This window comes from Aulonocara stuartgranti (genome assembly GCF_965226115.1).
Source record: "Aulonocara stuartgranti genome assembly, chromosome: 22".
NCBI lineage: Eukaryota > Metazoa > Chordata > Actinopteri > Cichliformes > Cichlidae > Aulonocara > Aulonocara stuartgranti.
Window position 1 is genome coordinate 31,474,178 of NC_138957.1, and position 21,634 is coordinate 31,495,811.

The following is a 21,634-nucleotide window of genomic DNA, read 5'->3' on the forward strand; positions in this document are numbered from 1 at the left end:
TTGCTTCATAAAGAGAGTGAGTTTTTGTAATATGTAGCATATTTTTAGAAAACCTATGTTCTTTTAATGCATAACTTTACTGTTTTAAGCCTAAATTGAGACTTGAAACAGTTTTACATGAGAACATTTCTTGGAAGGATTGTTAGATGTTAGATAATAAATCATAATTGAATGTTCCACATAATTTGTTTCTTGGAAAATGGAGGGTTCAGGCCAGCAGCCTGCTATTTATCTGTTAAAACCAGGGGAGAGTTAATCCTTTTAGGAGCTTGGCTTCGAGGCATAGCCTGAACTTATAAAGAGGAGTAAGACTGTAGAAAGACCGAGAATCACAGCTGTGGTTTTTTGTGTGAAATCCTGTTACAATCACATTTCCTGTGCATGTAAAATATGTGATAAAGGAAAAGTCTTGACCTGATTCACGCTTGTAAGATTTCTTTCTTTCTTTCTAAGGAGGAATTCCCCCGACAGGATCCAGAACACAGCATTTAACCATTTTTAAACTTGTTATACATAAATAAATGAGCAGAATGTTACACAATAAAACAATGTTTTTTAATAAGACTTTAAATCAGATCACTTTACAAACCTGATAGATTACCCAATAAGCACACAAACACATGCTTAACTTGATTTACCTGTGACCTGGAAAATTACAGACTTTTTCACTGTATTGCAGTTTTGTGTCTCTTTGAAAACACTTTCTAATTTACAGCTTGTCACATCCTGATACAGGAATCCATTTTTTATTGAACTTTTAACCAGGGCAAATATGATTGTTGAGATTTTTCCGATGCACAGGGAATTATAAGAAAAAAACTGCATCAGGAGAGAGGCAGGAGACAGCACCAAGGCAGGGTCTCCAGAAGGAGTTGAGGGGATAGAAAGAACTCTTTCATTTAACCTTTTCTGTCACTTTTTGGTTTGATTTATGTGTTAGAGCTACTGGGTTACCTTTATGAGCAGCCTCCATTTTCACTACGTAAAAATATAAATATTGGGCGATCGTGGTTCAAGAGTTGGGAGTTCGCCTTTTAATCGGAAGGTTGCCGGTTCGAGCCCCGGCTTGGACATTGTGTCCTTGGGCAAGACGCTTCACCCGTTGCCTACTGGTGGTGGTCAGAGGGCCCGGTGGCGCCAGTGTCCGCCAGCCTCGCCTCTGTCAGTGCGCCTCAGGGCAGCTGTGGCTACAATGTAGCTTGCGATCAACAGTGTGTGAATATGTGTGTGAATGGGTGGATGGCTGGATGTGTAAAGCGCTTTGGGGTCCTTGGGGACTAGTAATGTGCTATACAAATACAGGCCATTTACCATAAAGTTTAAAAAAAAAACTTCTGTGACAGCTGGGATCAGCTCCAGCCGCCCACAGACCAGAGCAGTTAAGAAAATGTATGTATAAGACCGAGCTCTATTAGTAAGAAGTGTTATGGATTATTTAATATTTTATAATGAAAAACAAAAGTCAAAGCCAAATTATAACAACAGTTTAATGTGAAAATAAAAAACTTACTTGTGAATAATGTACGGTAAGCAACTGGAAGAATAACGACCGGGCATCAAGTGATAGACTAATTTTTCATGACTGGTGTCATTAAGGAGTAAATGTAAAAGCAGCAAATAAATGGGGGGTGTCTCACATCATGTCACATTTTAATTTATTACTTTGCATCACTCGAGAAAAATGAACACATAACACTGAATGCAGATAAACACGCACACATTAAAAGGAAACAACTGACACACACACACACACACACTTTCTGGGCTGTTTGGCTGCACAGGTAAAATTCTCTACACAACAACAAACAAACAAAATACACATACAATGCACACAACTCTTCAACACTGCCTTTCTGTTAGCGACTAAAACACACAAACAGCACGTACACCCACAAATATTACACTGCATATTTACCTTGTGATTCACGCCACACTATAAAACACCACCGAAGAAGAAGAAACGTGTGCACGCTTAGCTGGCTGGGTTTTACACTAGCAGTGAAGCTTCAGTATGAGCAGTTATCATAACCACACTGTTTATGAGTAACTGCAGTGCTCTGAGGTTTTACCAGCAGTGGGGGAGAGAAGAAGCGGAGGGAAGGAGCGGGAATATTTCACTGATGCTGGAACCAAAGCGCCACACGTGATATCAGCGTGACTTTCTCAAAGTTAGAAATTCCCAGCTGAAGTTACGCCAATATTGAGGAGGTTAAAGCCATCTCAACAGGTCATTCAATCACTATACTGAAGTTTAAAGATCCCCTCCAGACATGTGTGCAGACTCTGTTTAAAAGAATGATTCGAGTCCGAGTTTTTCCCTTAAAAAAAGGTTAATTAGCCTCCTGGAAATGCCTAATGACATAGTCGCCCTCCGTCTTAATGGGAAATCCTGAATTTATGAATACGCAAATGTCTTCCGCTTCAAAATTGTAATACTTTTGGCCTATAAGGTGTCTCCTATACACCACTGAAGGGTTATTTTCAATATATGTGCAAATCAAACCTCAAGTTTCCACATCATGGTAGTGAAAGTCATCTATTGAACCACAGCTAACTTCTAGTGTAGCATCATCATTCCTGCTTGAACACCTTAAAGTTATATTTCCAGACAAACTTTGAACACTGGAGGCAGAGCCACTAGTGAAAATAAAATTTCTGAGTGGAGGGAAACTTTAAAAAAATCAAAGTTTTTTTGGTTAAAGCAAGTAAAGCTGTTTCTGTTGTTCCCAAACTCAGATGGAGCCAAGCAGAAACAGCCCTCCTCTTCATCAACTGAGATTATTACTTGTTTTAAAAAACTTGAGACTTAATAATGGATTAAATGACTTGTTAAAATGGGCCTTTCTGGTGTTTGCACCCCGACCTGGCTCAAAACTGTGACTGAAATCCTGCAAGACAATTCCTAAAGTTGGCTGAGCTGTGAAACCTGAATATGATATAACATCTAAACTGATTTTCTTAATTCAAATCTCAGTTTTTGAAAGTAAAAACAGAGGAACTGCCTAATTTTGTAGGACCACTGTGGAATATTGCATTCTTTACCCCATTAATGTAGAGCAATCAAACTCCATCCACATAATAACCTTATAAAGTGAATTAAAAAGGATGCAGCTCAGTCACATGACTACTGAAAGTCTGCAAGGATCACAGAAACAGTTTGTTCCAAGTCGTAGAGCCAGATCCACTTACGGTAATTTATCGACTTTTTGTCAAATTAGGTCTTCGATCAACCTCTGCTTGTTCATTAGGATTGATAGCAGTTTCTCTCGTGTCCAGGATTTATCGAGTGTGCCAGTGCTCAATATCTTTAATGGCTTCATACAATCTCAAACACACTGAACACATCGTTTTTGAAACTGTCACCAATGGTCGGGTCGCACAAAAGCCAGTTGATCAAGGAACTTATTTGCCACAAAAGCAACACATCTGTTCAGACACCAAAACGAAGAAGGGAGAGCAGCAGTAAAAGAGGCCAGAACGCAATTCTCTCACCAAGAAGAGGCTCCGTGTGAGGCTCCTTAAAGTAAGAGGGAGAAAACGCAACGCACATGCATCAGCGTTAGCCGGGCCAAGAAATCAGAGACATCCAGCTGAGAGCATGAAGGCCTCTATTCACGCTCATACTTTCAATTCACTAAACACTCATGAAGCTGAAGCAAGATAAACAACATTAATGCACCATAACAGTTTTCAATCTAACATCTTAAATATTTTAAAAAACACAGAGAGCATAAAAACCAGTGCGTGCATTTATGTTTCTGTGATGACTGGAAGATACCTCATATTTTTATTTTTGTCACATTGTCATTGGTTAGTAAAGCTAAAATGTATTTGTGGATTGGGGATCGTGCAGTAAATGCAAAAAAACCCCGCCTACATGGGCTAAAGACATGTCACCTAATCTACAAATAAAAAAAGTAACTGAAATGTGAAGCAGCACTAAGATTAAGCCATAAAACATTTAGATTTTTGATGAGAATCCAGCTTAAAATGCAAAATCCGAAACATTAATTATCCATCCATCGTGACACAACTGTGAATTTAGCCTTTCCATTAAGTAATTAATGTGACATATTGTTATTGTAAACATTTGGTATCCTCTAATAGGATCTGCAGGGCCATCAGTCTCTGTGGCTGTAGCTGGTTTGTTTACAATGAGTGAGCCATCTGCCTGCAGCAGGTTTTTAATTGGTCCAATCGGTGTAAAGGATCATTTAATGGGGATTCTGGGCAGCAAAGTGTTAACGCTCTACTAGTTTTAATGACCTCACAGTCAGCTTTTAGTTAAAACAGTGAAAAACTGTTATTTTCTGTCTAAATTAGTTTGAAGCTGAACGATTATCCCTGCCAACTATTTTTAATTACATCAAAAGACTGAATTCTTATTTCTTCATTTATCAGGCAGACTGATTTAAGCATTCACTGCCTTTTCTATTAAATGCTCATAAAATTGATCTGAACATTTTCCTCAAACAGTTTGGTTGCTCATATCGAACCGGCGTCCCCTCGGCACAGCGATCAATTTCTGAGCGTGATGTTTAGGTGCTTTCTATAGGCGAGTCATCTGTTTGGTGTGTAATGGGGTTTTAATGGGAATCCATAAATTCACTTGGTTAACAAACCGCCTCCTGGGGACGCCGGGTGAGCAGCCGGGGTTAACTGTCAACTCTTCTAAATCATCCAATCCGTCAGTTGATCAGCCGGTAATGAGCAGGTGAATCAAAGAAAGCGAGGATTTTAAAGAGCTGATTGGAAAACAGTCACCAGTTTGTTTTTGTCTCTGCAGGCTCAGCATAATTAAAATATATTTTATTCAAAATTGACATTTCAAGAATGAGAAACAAAATAATAACCACAGCTCAAAAAGGCTTTGTGTTATAACTACTTTTTAAAAACAACACAGACTCTCTAAAGGCTGATTAATGGCACTAAATTACTATAAATCATGAACAAATCAACTGAAAATCAAGTTTTTTTACCTGGTGGGTTCTAAACAATTTCTGCTCCAATTAAGAGACATTTATTATGGATTTGTCTTTTTTTTTTAATTATTAAAATGAAACTAATCATGAGTATCCTGCACAGTGCAGTCTCTAAAAAAATACCACAGCCCAGAGGCATAAAACTCTGTGCAGACTCACAAATAAAACTGTGTGAATGCCCACAGCAGAAAAGCATATTTATAAAGGCATCTGTGCTCTTTTACATTCTTAGTCATTATGAAATGTTATGCACATGCACAAGCCTCATTTTGGTTCTGGTCTTTAGCAATAAATTCATCATTAACATATAAAAGTCACTCTTTGCACCTCGAGCTATTAATGAAGCAATTAAAAAATCATTTGAAGAAGAAGAGGTGGAGAAAAGGAGATGTGGATTCACTGGTCTCACTTCTGCAACTGTGCAGTTCAGAGCAAAGGACTCTGGCAGAGGTCGGTAAGTATGTAAGCTACAGCTGTGTGTAGTACCCAGAATTCATCAGTGAATAAGAATAAGAATCGTATGATAACAAGAAATGGAAGTAAAAATCACAGTTTTGCAGTATCAGGCTTGACTTGCTACTTGCTCCAAAATCATATGTATACATGGTCCGATGTCTTTATGTATGTCTTAATTTATCAAAACTAGTTTTTGTGTGTATGTGTATTTATGTTTATAAAAAAGGTGTGCATGTTTTTTTCTATGTTATTTAAATTCGGGGTCCTTTTGTCTGTGTCAGCATCCCTGGATATCAGTTTTGGGAATGTTCCTTTGTAGTTCAATTCCACTGAGTCGTCCTCAGCAACGGTGATCTGTTTAATTTGGGTGTGAACATGTTTGCCTGGTGCAGCACTGGAGGGGAGGAAGCTGACCAGCTGACCATCTTCACTCCCACAGCAGGAGCAGGACCGTCTGCCTCTCCCTCCCATCACAGACATCACTGTCCTGCTGCTCACTTTCTTTTACACCACCAAGAGAAATAAAGAACTAAAGATGGGGGTTACCTGTCTGAAAGCCTCGCCGTCACTCTTGCCAGCCTGCTGAGCAATAAGCGTCAACTTCTTGTTCTTCTCGTTCCTCTTATGTACTTTATAGATGCAGGACAGCAGGCACGCCAGCAGCATGAGGGCAACCAGGCCCAGCAGCGCGAGGATGGCCAGAGTCAGGGGAGGCAGCTTGTAAGCTGAGCGAGACAGACGAGGACGGGTAAGGAAAAAACAACCATGGCGAGTAATAATGAGTCTTCTGTGACAACAGGAATGATGCTTCAAAACCCTGAAAGAACAGATATCAGCTTTCATCTCTGCCTCCTTTAAATCTCATCATTTTCTGCTGTTAACACGTCAGTCATCCGTGCACATGTGCCGGCAACATCGCCCGCATAAAACTGATAAGAAATAAATAAGCATTTAACATCGTGAACTATAATACAGAAAAACACAATTGCAGAGCCATGATAAATATCATGCGTTTTCTCCTCAGCAGGAATTAAACGATCCGATGTGGGGATTTAAGGTGCTCTTATCCACTTGCATTTATTATATTTATAAATATTACTCACAAATGTTAAACTGGAAGTATTAAAGTAAAATGTCACTAATTTATTTATTATTCATTGGTTTCTGCTCTTCTGACTCCCTTTGTATTACACTTTATATAAAAATAGAAATACATCGAGGGCACGCAGGCACATAAATGTCAGCAGCCTGCAGTGTTGTACATCCTTCAGCATGTTATTGCTTAAATTATTAATATTTATGACTACACTGTGACACAGAAAGACCAGCTTCAGTGTCTGCTCTTTAAAAAAGGGAAAATCAGAAATGAATGTATAACAGCTGTATGTAGCCTCTGGACCTGAAATGCTAAGCTGCAAAAAATGCAGAAAAAAATGCTTTTTTCATTTCCAGCAGGGGGCGACTCCTCTGGCTGAGGAAACTATCTCACAGCTCAGTTCATCTATGACTCAGCAAACACTTTCCTAATGAATTTTTGATTTGAAATGCTAGCTTCAAGTCTTATTTAATACAACACGAGGTTCTTTTGTAATCTACGGTCCCATTAGCTGCAAAAAAGCTGGAAATGATTTCAGGCATCATTTGTCCTTCATTTATCAGTCAGAGGCACTTTCCTCTCTCTGTATTGATTCTGATGCTCCAACTTCTCAGCGTGAGTTTGAATACGATAAAAGTTTGATGGTAAGCCCGGTGCTCTGTCTCTCTTTGCTTCCAGCCTTTGTTCATGTAGTTCATGTTGTATTACACTGACTTGCAAACATGCTAGCAGCCCTCTCTGTGTCTTTATTTGCATTTTTACAATACAAAAATTATGCTAATTAGTTTATTATGCTTGTTAGCCAACAGCAATACAGAGCATGTTGTTCATTTAAATGTGTTTTTTCACTTACGGGCTACATCTATGTAGACAGCAGCTACAAGATGCCCAGCCAGGTCTGTCACACTGAAGACGCCCGAGTCAGACACTTGGACCTTCTTCAAGGTGAGATGTGAACCCTCCACGTTCACCCTGCCCTCCAGCAGCGGGTCCATCGGCGTCACCACAACCCCCTCGTCCACGATGGCTCGGCCCCGACTGTCTGATTTGGGCTTGAAGACGACGTTGACGCTGGAGTAGGGCAGGTGGAGCTGCATGTTGAAGTTGTCTCCATAAGCGAGGTGCTTGAAATACAGGTGATCTGTGGCAGACCAAAAAACACACATAGTTCTGTGTGTGTGTTCAGAGAAATTTAAACTTGATTTAACCTGTTGGAAGACTAATTTTTCTAAATGCAGCAAATATAAAACTTAAATGTGATGCTGCTCACCACAATAGCATAAACACAGGATATAAATGTGTCACCACAAACGTAATCATATGATTCTAAGCCAGCCTGCATTAGTGGGGGTCTGTGGATGCCCTGCTGTCCTAACCCAAGACAAGGGGTCAGCAAAATAGTTGTCTTTAAAACAGACCATTGTGCTGCACTGGTGAAAATTACACGTAAACATGTGGAAATGTTTAATAATAATAAAACAGGGATGTTTTCCCAGATTATCTTTAGGCCAGTGAGACCCAGGGTTGTATGTCTTTTGGACTTTTTAAAATCTTATTAAACAATATTCAGTTCAATTAAATTCAATTTTATTTATACAGCACCAAATCACAACAACAGTCGCCTCAAGGCGCTGTACCTATTACAGTAAGGCAGACCTTACAGTAATACGTACAGAGAAAAAAACAACGATGACCCCCTACGAGCAAGCACTTTGGCGACAGTGGGAAGGAAAAACTCCCTTTTAATAGGAAGAAACCTCCGGTAGAACCAGGCTCAGGGAGGGGCGTGGCCATCTGCTGCATGGGATGAGAGAAGGAAGACAGGATAAAAGACATGCAGTGGCAGAGAGCCAGAGATTAATATCTGTTTGGTTTTCTGTTTGAGTCTTTATGTCTTACATTATCTTTTTGTTTCTTACGTTTAGTTACAGTTACTGCTCGTACAAAAGTATTAGTTTCCTCGGGTTCTTCTTTTGTTGACTTCTCATTTTGAGTTTACTGTTGTGTCTTCAGTTTCCCAGTTTAGTTCCTTTCTGTTTTAGTTAGTTAGTTGTGTTTTAAATTTAGTTTTACTTCACTTGTGTCGTTCTCCTGATTACTTTCACCTGTGCTTTGAGGCTCAGCTGTGTCTAACTCCCTGATTAACCCTCAGTGTCTGTGTTTATATAGCCCCAGTTTCCCTTCGTCCTTTGTATCAGCAACTGTTAATTTTCCCTCTTAGGTTCCTGCAATTGAGTGTGTTGAACATCTGTTTTGCATTTTGAGCCTCATTTATGAACTATGACATTCCTCCAAATAAAAAAATTTGTTTTCACTTTATTATTTTGTGTCTGTGAGTCCTGCGTTTCAGTTCTCTTTCACACCCCCGACAAACAGCAGTGGGCAGGAAGGACCCCACTCTGACTTGGTGGAGCACGGAGAAACTATTGAGTATGAAGCAACATATCAATCATTCATTCAATGAGTCTGCTGCACTGAGGCTGGACTGAAACATGGGATGAACTGATTAGAGGTTAATGAGTTTGGTTAATGAAATTTGGTGGACATTCATCCTCCCAATGAGATAAATTACTCATGACATTGAAACACAAAACCACACAGTTATGAAAAAGAACATCTATATTACTCATAATAAAGTCTCCCACGAAGCTTAGCCGTATATTGTTATAATACTAGTTCATTAAAATGGTACATAACTACATTATCTGCATGAAAGTATGCAAATGTTGGCATTTAGCTCAAAGACCAGCCTCACAGAAGCTCTTGTGTTGCTGTAGAAACTCAGCGGTGTTTTAATTTCAGTGATATTTATCAGTCTTCAGTTGTAATATTTTGGCTCTGTAACCTTCACCAAAGTAAATGTGTTTTTGATTGAGCTCAGAATCCCTATAGGTGGGTTTAACCTTTTTTAATATATTTAATAAAGACTTTGACCTTTTCTGAGATTAAGGATTTTAAGACAGTGGCACTCAGCCAACATGACCATTTAGCAAAAATCTAGGAAAACCTGAAAAGCACAAAAAGCAAATCACTTATTAAAAACTATGGAGGCTTTAATAAATGACGGGCACATCGAGCTACTCAGCTACTTAACCTCTAGAGACCCTTTTTCTGGTTCCAGGACATATTTATTAAGAGAAAATTGGAGACTGCCAATCACAACACAATAACTGAGGAGGCCATCTGTTACTACTGTGACTGCAGTAAACACAGGATTGAGTGCTTTTTATTTCCTCAGGAACATATCAGAAGAGCTGAAGTTAAGACTTGATTAAAAGCAGGTTCAGTAACACCAGCTGAATGATTGTCTCGTGGCTTTTTTGTCACTTTTGATTAGGTAGAAAAATATTGCAAAAACTTTATAATCTCTATTTCAAATCACACTCTGAACTACCAATATTTAAAATTAGCCTTACTGTGCATCAACAGTTTTTTTCTTGCATAGAGCCCAAGGTTACTTATTTTTACCTGACACTTTATTTTATTGACTAAATTGGATTTTTTTCTCCTCAGGCAAAATTTTATAAGTGTAGCCTTAGGCTTGTGTGGTTAAGAACTACACACACAAACCCCAGTTGGGGGCAGAGTCACTGCAGGTGGGCCAAGCAGAAAAAATAATACATGAAGTGTAAATACGTTCGGGGAAAATAAACAAGAGCTGTGGTAGAATTTAAGTAAAATACAAAGAAAAGAGCTACTGACTGACAGGAAGTCAGAGGCACAAAGCATCTGCACGCACACAGAATGACTCACTTTAACACCGAGTGATCGATTAAAGCCGACAGGATGCTGTAAAGCTCAGATCTTCACTTACCTCTGACATTCAGGCAGGTCCGAATCTTGACTTTGCCCTCGCTGTCTTTTACTGTAAAGCTGCCTTCATCTGTCATCCTGACCGAGTGCAGCACCACACGCTTCTCCGACACGCTGAGGCGTTTCATGTATTCTTCTGCCAACACACCCGTCTGGTCGTACAGCACCACAGGTGGAGGCTCGGTTGTGTACTGCGTCTCTGACTGATTAAGTTGAGACGGACTGGGCCTAAAAATTGTGAAAAATCAGAATAATACAGAACAGATAAAGTAACACAGTGACTGCGATTAAGGATGTTTCCAGAGATGTTAACCGCCCTGTTTCTTCTTCTCTTTATTAATTCATTTCTGGCTTATTTCAACACGCAATAGATGTAACACAGAAGGAGCTGGAGAGCAGCCTCTGTATGTGTTTTATTGTTATTCCTTTGTGTGTTTCTAGTCGTCCCCTCTCTCTGTCATGTGTGTCTTTCTGGTTTATTTTTGGTAACTGTTTTTCTTTGTATGTCTTCTGTGCTTTTACTTAATGTTTCCCTGGATGTTCCCACCTGTTTCCTAATGTGTGATCAGTCCTCTGTGTATACAGCCCTTTGGCCTTTGTCACCCACCCATCTGTTATCTCTAGATTTCTGCTTTGTGTTCCCTTTTTCTAGATTTTATGGCTTTTGTTTTTAACCATTTCCAGGATCTTCTCATCACACATTCAAAACATTCAAACAATCTGTAAAGAAAATGATTCCAGCTTTGGTACTGATTCACTCTGATGACCATACCTGAACTCCAGGGTGATGGGTCCTTTAATGTTGCTAAGATGGATGTAGTAGGTTTCTCCGTATTTGACAATTTGCTCCAAAGCGCAGTCTGATCATCGACACACAGAACAAACAGTCAAAGATGAGAAATTTGTCATGTTGTGGCAAAAGTCACCTCAGTGTAAATATTAAACTCTCAGGAGAAATCTCAGTGAGCCCAACCCTCTCATGTCCTCCTTCACTACATCCATGAATGCTCGGTGTCATCTTCCTCTTTTCCTCCTGCCTGGCAGCTCCATCTTTACCATTGTCTGTCCAGCATATCTACTATCTGACTTCTGCACGTGTACAAACCATCTCTTGTTTCTCTGACTTTGTCTCCACCTGCTTAACCTGAGCTGTTCCACTGATCTCCATCTGTGCCACCTCCACCTCTGGCTTTTGTCTTTTTGTCAGCTCCAAACAAAACCCAGCAAACACACCACCTCTCGCTATCATCTTCACTCTTGCTGCTATCCTTTAGTCATAATCACTCCTGACACTCGTCTTCACCCTTCACTCCACCCTGTCAGCGCTCTCTTCTCGCCTCTCTTCTGCACTATTGTCAACATGGGTCCTGTATCTTCATGTACGTAAAGCACAGTGTGTATCTTATCAAGCTTATGTCAAGTAAAGTCATTTTTATTTACAAAGCACATTTTTAAAAATGAGATGCCCCAAAGCACTTTTGAGTCATCTAACATGACGTGTTGCGTTTCCTTTTAAGATGGTGACTAATTTGTATTTTCTGGCTTCCTGCAAGTAAAACCTGGTCTTCTTTGTGTGTTTGAGTTGAACAATCTTTGCTGTAAGACAGGTGAAATTTAAAAAATCAAGACCGATCATAGAGGACATTTATAATTTCTTTCACGGTTATACTGCCGGCCTGCACAGAATGTCTCTTTCATATTTCGTATCTCTTGTGTCCAGCATTTTTCCTGTTTCCAAACCACATTTTAAAAAATCTAACTTAAAGCACATGAAGAAGACAGAGGGAGGCTTACCCTTGACGATGAGTTTGAAGTGCCTTTCAGTGTTCGGATTGTTTGTGTCCTTGATGATGTACGTGCCCTCGTTCTGCTCCTGCACGTCTTCCAGCACCAGGTAGCCCAAAGCGTTGGAATAGGAAATGTTGTGATTCACCACTTTCCCCGCTGTGATCAGCGGCATGTCGTAGGACTCGCTGGTCGCAGATTTAAAGATGACCTCGCTGCCATTCCCGCGTGGGACATCGATGTGGACGTCCTCGCCAAAGAAAGCTGTCCTGTGTTCTGTTTTTACTGGTAGAAGCAATCAAGATGTTTTTATTAGATATGTTGAATTACTCTTTTTGTTAGTTTTTAGACTTGGCTTTAACCTGAAAGCACAAACACTCTGTCTTTGTCATGTATATAATATAATAATCCTCAAAGAGCGTTCTCAGGCGTGCATTAACATCCAAACAACCATTTTTACCTTTTGCAGATGCTGGCAGGACTGTGGAAAAACAACAAAAGATTAGTTTAAAATGAGTTTATTTTAATGTGCATCTTTTTTTAGTCTGCTGGATTATACAAAAACCTTTAAATCATTTCCTTTGTTCCAAGTGAAAAACCACACAGCTTCCGCAGAAAGCATTAAAGCATTTGAAATGTAAATGCCGCCAATAATGACAGCTAACAATAGACTGGATGCAAAAACAAAGAGCCAGATTCTTCATTACAGGCGAAATGAAAGGAAATAAGTGGAAATTAACTAGATCACAATGTGTTTTAGCTTCTTTGGTGAGGCTTTCACAGCATCCATGCTAATCACCCAGTTAAAACAAATGTGGTTTTGCAGGAAGTCTGTTTCAACAGTTCATCTATCTAAACTCTCTCCCTGGTGACTGATTATGTTCTTGCTTACCCGTGCAGAACAGGACGCTGAGCACTGCGGCGCCGATTACTTTCATCTTGAACAGTTGATCTGTGTACAAAAGAGAAGAGAAACCCACAGACAATACAAAACAAATTAAAAAAGGCTTTTTATAGCAGGATCGTGGCTCCAGGTTTTTAAAAAAAGCAACATTTCCCATATGGTAATTTTATTTGACAAGATATATTTATTAGCTTCTGTGTTTAATTTAGAAACCCCTCGCTAAGGTAGAAGCATGTCAACTTCAATTTTTGTCCTCAAGTTGAGGAGAAGCACCCAACCCCGCCCACCCCTAAATTCTCTACACCGTTGTGCGGCATTGAGGAGCTTTTCGCAAATTAGCTCGTTAAATATCTAAGAGTAGACTTCCGCCAACACTCTTTGGCAAGAAAACCTATAGTGCTGTTGCAAAGTCAAATATATTATTAAGTCAAGTTTTATAGATAAAGTGTCTTCAAGACAAAAACGTGATGTTGTGCTGCGCGAGCTGAACAGCGGCTCCTCGTGTCTCCCGTGGTGCTGGGAGATAATCGGCTTTCCACTCACGACACAGGATCACAAACTGCAACGGAGGACGAGGGGAGGAATCAAGAGGAGAAAAAAGATGAAGAGTAAATGAAGAGAAAGTAGGAGATATTTAAATGCAAGAGTGCACAGCCACTACTTTGGGATGATGAGCTGGACAGGAGCCAGCTGGCACGAGGGGACTGACATTTAGCTGCAACTGCACCGGCTTACACTAAGCAGTAGTAGCATAGTTATTAAGGTGGGATAATTAGATGAAAGATTAAGACAGACACGATGAAACAGCTAGAAACAAAAAGGAGTAGAAAGATTAACAACTTAAACTGGTTCATGCAAAAATCGAATGAACATTTAGGGATGTAGAGACGATCAAGACGACTTACTGAAGCTTAAACTGAGAATCAGAATGAAGAAGAACAGTCGGCTCGCTTCAGCATTTTGCATGAACAACATGAAACCACGGTTTCCATCGTGTCTTTTATCTGTGGTTCAGGGTGGTGGTGGGGATTATAGTTTCTTATCAGCCTTATCAGCCTCCCTGAGTATTGTTTCTGACTATGTCCATCTCTTACAAGCACAGTGTACCCATCTACCAGCCAGAGAATGCACCATGTCACAAAACTGACATGACAACCAGCTCACTCTACTTAAATGGCCTCCACAGTCGCCAGATCTCAATCTTTCCCTTTGGGGTGTATTGAAATGGGAGGATCACATCATGGATGTGCGGTCAACAAGTCAGGAGCAACTGTGTGATGCTTTCATGCCAACACAGATCAAAATCTCTGAGGAATCTTTCCAGCACCTTGTTGAATGTTTGCTACAAATAATACAGGCAGTTGTGAACGTAAAAATGAGTCTAACCTGATACAGTAAGGTGTGACTAATGATGTGGCCACTGAGGTGTATACTCTGATCTCCACATGGACTACTACAAGTATTACTGACCAGTTGAGCAGGCCCCCATTATTGTAAATCAATGCTAAAAAACAGTAGTCAAGTACTCAGAGTAGCTGTCGTTAAAGTAGGTCTGAATGCTCATTTCCAGCACCTTATACTCATTTTTTAAATTCGAGTGGAGTCCAAAAACAAGCAACATCCCTTACATTATTCACAGGTCAAAATAATCCTTTATCATCTTATGCTGGTGTAGCGCCCCATTATATTCACTGTCTAAAACCAGCTGCTTCAGCTTCTTTAATTTTAAGACCAAACTTCATTTAAGCCACCGTTCTTCTAACTAAATGCCCCTCACAGACAAGAGGTAGGTGCTGCACTATGAGCTCCAGCTACACATGCAGTATTCAGGAGAACGTCAAAGAAGCATTACAGGAGTCACTACTTCATTTTCTTCGTGTCTACAGCCGTCTGTGTCCATCTTATATGCACAACCCTGTTATAAAAGCTAGTAATAATCCTGTCGGGGAACACGACGACATGTGGGTGTAAAAGACTGACATACTGTCGAAGTATTAAATTAACTGCAGATTCACATCAAAGACTTGCATTCATCTACAACACAAATCCACTGTCCTAACACTACACCTGCAATCAGGCTGACACTTGGATGACAATAATCAATCCACCTGCTTCCATCCTTGGCATTGTTTCGACAGCGCTGCTCTAATGGGGCGGCTGACACAACCGACTTCAAAACGCCTGCTCAGCAAAACAAAACACACAAACAGGCGTGGGCTAAATATGTCCGCTTTTAATTTGAAACTTACTGAACCTTCCACATAACTCTGAACAACAAAGACGAAATGAACAGGAATGCCAAATACCTGCTGATAATTCAGTTTTTATTCAAATAAAGTGGTTCTTCCTGCTGATTACAGATTTCAGCCTGCAAAAGGTTATTAAATTTAAAGCAGGTTTCAGAGCTCTGCAGCATATTTGGAAGTATAATTTATTTTCCTGCCTGGATCCAGTTCAGGATGGTGGAAAAGAGGGAATCACGGCATCTTCAGACTGAGAGAACAATAAAATGCCACTGCGTTTCTGCCAGCTCCTTCAGATGAGGGATTAGAGTGCTATTTAAAGAAAGAAAAAAAGAGGTGACAGCCCATGCACTTTCCTTCAGCACATCAACACATGTGAGGACATTTCAAAATGACACCCTAGCATTACTGTGGGCAGGAAAACTGTTCCAGAGGCTCTTAGTCCTTTGCAGAAAACACAGTAATCATAGCATATTTTCTAATCGCCGCCCTTTTGAAGCAGGTTTAAATCATCTCACTTTAATCTTCTACAGTGGCATTAGTTCATTGCATATGTGAGTGCTCATGCTGGGCTGCAGCAAAGACATAAATCACAGGTTTGATTCATTGATTGAGAGGAAGCATGCATCTGACGGGAAAATGACAGGCTGCTGCTGATTACATAAATGTACACCTCCACTTTAAAAACATGGAATATCTATTCAGTGAAGTGCGGTGGGAGTAGTGGCTGTGCATGAAACAAAACTCACACCTGACACCACCGGTTTGGATTTCTTCAAGTGCAGGTATGATGATGCATTTTCCAGAGTTTCTGGTTTTCTAAACATCTCACTCGCTGCGTCAGAGGAAAGTCATAATAAGCTAAGAGGCCTGTTATACAGATGTAATCGTTGTCCTTTGGCTGAGTCTCTCGTGTCCATTTATAGAGGCTGAGTCTAAATGGGGTCATAGCTCTCATGTCTCCTATTATAACTAAAAGGATCAATCAAACTATACAAGGCATAGCATTTAGTGAAGTGCGTATGACACGTCCAGCAGCCGCCCCGCGGTGAGAGGCTCGGAGGGTACATCTTCCCGGCTGATCTCATCAGTCTGACATCAATCGTGACTGACGGATTTAAGAGCCTTTTCCACCTCATCGCTGCTCTCCCACACAAGACGGAGGGCAGCAGCATCATGCCTCCATCCTCCTCCTGTTTCAGTATCAGCTCTCTCATCTCCCACCTTCAATCTGATTCTGGTTTCCTGTTTGTCTTTCTGTACTTCTAATCTTCTCTTCAAACACTTTCCCTTCTTTGTCTTCTCTCTCATTAATTATCCTTCTGATTCCTTTCAAGGTTAGTCTGACTCATAAGCTGTGATGATAGCGCACTAATGTCAAATATCCTCCACCTGTACTGAGACAGCAGTGACAGTTTCTCAATAACATCAGAAGAAGTGAAGGTTTGGGGTACCTCGACTCTCAAAAACTGTGTTGTCGCACGAGTGCAAGCACAGGTGGAAATAAGAGGTGGACACAGTGTTGTCCTCCACACTGCATCATATATAACTATATAATAAAAAGTAATATAATCATATGCACTGAAACCTTTAAATATGAATTTGAGACGATAAATCAACTTCATATGCCTCACAGTGTTCCAGAAACCAGTCTGTGATGCTGAGGGTCCACATGCTCGAACCCCAGTGCCCGCCGACACAAGTGGTGGGTCCACAGGGGGGCTAAACCACGTTATCTTTTTTTGGCTGTGCCCAAACAGGCCCCATCTACACTGACCTGGTCACCAGACACCTCTTACAGGCCTGGCTCTGAGAGAGAGAGCCCCAATTTCCCACTTCCAGCCAAGGTTAACCAACTCAGAGAACGCTGTTCTGTTAGGGTTTTCCATCGCTCTTTGTCTGATTCCTCCCCTGAGACCAATTTGCTATAACCCTACCCCTGATGGCGTCAACCCCCTTTCACTGCTGTAAGGTGGTGATTGGTGGGGTGGGGTGGGGGTGGGGGGGGGGGGGGGGGTTGATCTATGATCTACTATTCTCCAACTCCTTTACTTTGCAAGAAATTAACTTAAGATGCTATAAAAGATAAAAGTAGCTTCCACAGAAGTGCAGAAAAGCCTTAAACCTGAATTACTTTTAATGGCCAGCAGGGGGCGACTCATCTAAACTTCCAAAGAAGGCTTTGTAAAAACAGCTCTCTGTTAGCTTGCTCCACAATCTCAGTAGACATTTTCCTGATGACTTCATAGGCTCTCTCAGTGGTTTCAGGTCATACTGAGTGAAACTTGAAGTTTGGGGTTTTTTTTAAGCTTTGGTCATTATTAGAGGTAAAAGTTGATGTGCACTCCTGACATCCACTTTCAAAACACCAAGATGGGAACAGAGAAAATGCTTAACTGACACTTCCCTTACTAATGAGTGATGGTGGCTGCATGCATGTTTTATACTGACAATGCTGGTAATGCATGTTTATGGAGGTCAGCTGTGATGGTTATAACTCGATGACTTTTCAATTTTCAAGTGCTATTTTTTCCTAGAAGCATTTTCCTATTTCCTACCTGCCACACCTAAGTGGTACCTGGTCCCTTCTGCACCACCTGAAAATGCTGAACATCACTGATGTTCAGAATGCTAATCCAAAGCTTCTCCCTTGTGTCCATTTTCCAGTCAGAGTGATCAGCAGTGGAGCTTCAAATCTAAAGATGCTGCACCTTCAAGATTGGCTCCACTCTGTGGACTTGCATGTACTCTCTTCTGCACCTCCACCCCCATCCCCCCTTTAACCCCTCCTTATACAGCTCACAAAGCCAGAAGCAGCAGCTGGTGCAGCCAAGGGTGTGTCACGACCAACACCAGCATGAATGGGCCGGTCCCAATTTGTCGATGTCCAGATAAAATGGAGGGGAGTAAAGGGACAGAGTGAACATGAATGGAGACTCTCTTTGTTTCATTAATTCACAGATGTCAGAGGAGTAACAGTAAACCATCAATTTATGGTTTAAGTAAAGAGTAATCGAATATTGGCACGTCACTTAGAGGAGATTTGTAGCAAAACGAACCCTAATAAGAAGCATTTTTCATAAATATGACGCACAGACCGGTGGCTTGGTTCATGTACTTACCACAAAATAAAAGCAAGGCTTCTCACAGTTCACCACAGCACTTATTCATCCATCCATTTTCTTAATAAAATGTAAATGACTTTTCAGTGACCAATACTTCAGCCCTTCAGCGGGAGGCTGTGGTGTGTGCTATAGTGCATTGCATAACGGTTTCTGCCTGGAAAATACCCTGTTTTCAGACGGGTATTTCCCGAACACAGCACACGATAATGCACCACAGCCAGGGGCAGCACGGGATCATACGCTATACAGCATATCGAGCGTTAAACCACTTGGCGATCTGATTATCAGCATGAGTGCAAAGACTCTGCTTTTTCAGTGCCGTCAGCAGAAACACGAATGAATTTACAGAATTAAGCCAAAATTAGGAGAATGGAGGAGGCCACTGTGCGCAGTGGCACCATGCAAACAAACGCAGCGCTTTGATTTCTGCCTGAATGCTGTGAAATTTGCAATTTTCCCGGGAAATTCAGAAAGTTTGCCCCTAATGTAGCGTTAATTGCTTTATTATTGTGTGAAGGAAATCCCTGTAACTGTTGTCGCCGGTGGTTACACGCCCTACATCACCGGTGCGAGCGCTCAACACAAGCAAATAGTCAAAACAGCGAAGAAAAACTGCAGAATTTAACCCACTACCTCCCTGACTGAGCGAAATCACGAGGAAAAAAAGACCAGTCGTTGTAATATGCAATTATAAATGGATGAGGGTAATTACCTTTGTCAAGCCTCAGATCCGAAAATCACTGGACAGGGAGGGGCTCAGGAGTGGTGGAAATGTTTTTCCTTCTTTATCTCACCAATCTCGTCCACCCCATCACCCCCCAACTCGACAACTAGAGACTTCAATGAGGCCGATTCGGGAGTGGGCTGAGGACTTTCGGTTGATGTCGGGTTTGTGGACCATTTCATTTCGGCCTTGCTCGGAAAGCTTCGGTAGAAAGCGTCGATTCTGGCTCGGAGCCACAAGAAACCGCTCTGCAGTTTAACCTCAGGCCACCATCACACATGCACGCTTTCTCCAGCCTGTTGTTCAAAATTACCATCGAAAACTATTTTATGTTTATGTTTATATTTTTTTGCATTGTCGTTTTTCGTACATTTACATAATTATTATTTTATAGTATTTATTTCTAACAGCATGTGCTCGTCTCTTATTTTTTCAGTTACATTAAAGCGCTTTGTTCCTTTGCAATCAACAAGATTTACATAAAAACACAGACATATTTAACCCATGAAGTGGTAGATAACTACAAATCAAAAATGAAGAAAGCCAATTACAGGAAGTGACAGGCACACCTTTTAAAATCAATAAGTGGCATGTGAATGGTCTCCTGTTAATCACAAGGGCAATGTGATTAACACGCTGCAAAAAAAAAAGAAAACCCCTTAAGCTGTATAAAACATGCAGAAGCTTTTGCAGTGTCATTAAAACGCATTTTGCTAGACTGAGTAGGCAAAAAGATTTGCATTATGTTCTAATGAAGACATTAGGCAGCTTCGTACTGTTAACTGTCACAGTGCACACATAGAGCTCCAGTGCTGCAATAATAAAAGTTCCTCTGTTGTGTATTAATGCAAATATTCAGCATTTGCATTAATATGCTGCATATCTACAGTAAATTCAACAGATATCCTAAAGATCTACAGATAACATGATGCTAATGTGCATTGCAAAGGCAGAAAATTATTAACCAATGGATGTAGGGCAGACAAAAATAGAAAGCAGATTGGTATATTAGTTATTAATATAAGAGAGCTGGTGCAAATCAGATCAAGTTTCTCAGTTTAAGCTGGCATCCTGTAATAAAGTCTGATCATGTATTCGCAGAGAGTAATGTCAGTATGAGGTGCAAAGACCCAATTTCCAGTTTTTATTGAGCTGTAACGTAAGGGGCTGGCAAGTTACCATAGCAACTTCTAACTGTGTATAGTTATCTCTTTTTAGTCTAAAATCACAAAAGTATTGAAAATAACTCCCTGCAGATGTGTAGCCAAATAACAACAAGTTGTTAGACTGTGCTTCTGTGTTTCATCAGATTAATTTATTGCATACATGTGTGATCAACAGCTAGAAAAGCATACATGAGGTGGGAGTAACTTAATATGCATCCTTTCTTCCCATTCTAAGCCATCACCCAGCTGGGTGAGCTCTGCTTTAAAACAGCATTTTAAAAAACAGCTGTTCTCTTTTTGTTTGCTGCTAAATAGTAGAATAAACTCATCGATGTAATTTGGAGGTATACTAGACCTCTGTATACCAGGCCACAGGTGCTCATCAGTCATGGTTGTTTGTAGGTGTTTTTAAATTCATTTTAGTGTGGAACAACTGTTTACAAGCAGCAGTGCTTAATGTTACTGCACCAGCATCTTAACACAAGCAGAAAAGTAGTAAAAGCAGTACTGGAACAGCTCTTGTCATTGTGCCAGAGAATGATTGACAGCACTCTTCTCCAATTTTAGAATCTCTGTTTTTTTATTGCATTTTACTAGATTGAACACATTTGTTGTCAGTTTCTAAAAATAATTGTTTTACAATATTATATTTTAATTTTATTAAAAAAAATATTAACTGACCCACTTTGACTCATCACATTTCATTTATGTGAGAAAAAGACTTTACTTTATTGAAACATTTTCATAGTCTAATGCACTGTACTATTCTACTTTATTTATTTATTTATTTGTCTTAGAATGGATGCAAAAATCTGGACTGACCCAGAGGGTCATTTCTGTTTTACACTGTTAGCAATAAATCAACAAGAGATCTATGTTGGATGTAAATTAGTGCGGTCTTTCATCTTCCCGGCTTACTGAGGAGGTGCTGACCAAGATCCCGATTTCCTGACTTGTACTTCTCTGTTGATGCTGTCCAAGGTCCTGATTTATGCCAGCCCCCAGCGTCACTGCCTTCGACTGAATCACAGCCTCGACCTGCCGGAGGTGCAGGCCCTGTAGAAGTGCTATTTATCTGCCTATTTGTGGAGTCTGGACATTATTATACTTGAATTAGTTGTCCAGACTTGACGTGCATACGTGCTGAAGATGTTTAGATGCTCATTCATCACTAGGGGAGCCTCTGATGGGCCTCAGATTTGCTCTGCAGCAGCACAGCGACCCCAAACACACAGAGGAGTTATAATGAAAATCTTCAAAGAGCAACGAGCACTGCAGCAGATGGTAACCTCCTCCCCCCACAGAGTGAAAGGGATCACTCCTGCTAATTTTTATTGAGT

At 40.5% G+C, this 21,634-nt stretch overlaps 1 protein-coding gene across 1 annotated transcript in view; it reads right to left on the reverse strand.

The window, feature by feature from the left end:
- The window catches only part of LOC309698697 (uncharacterized protein), a 32,400-nt gene extending 12,993 nt beyond the window's left edge, over positions 1-19,407 (reverse strand). The window contains exons 1-8 of the mRNA XM_082521327.1: positions 19,117-19,407; positions 13,025-13,084; positions 12,593-12,613; positions 12,142-12,417; positions 11,120-11,207; positions 10,349-10,575; positions 7,388-7,675; positions 5,985-6,163 (exon numbers count right to left, since the gene is read on the reverse strand). Coding sequence (XP_082377453.1) covers positions 5,985-6,163; positions 7,388-7,675; positions 10,349-10,575; positions 11,120-11,207; positions 12,142-12,417; positions 12,593-12,613; positions 13,025-13,070 — 1,125 coding nt within the window. The 5' untranslated portion in view covers positions 13,071-13,084; positions 19,117-19,407. The remainder of the gene's footprint in view (positions 1-5,984; positions 6,164-7,387; positions 7,676-10,348; positions 10,576-11,119; positions 11,208-12,141; positions 12,418-12,592; positions 12,614-13,024; positions 13,085-19,116) is intronic.
- Positions 19,408-21,634: the final 2,227 nt, after the last annotated feature.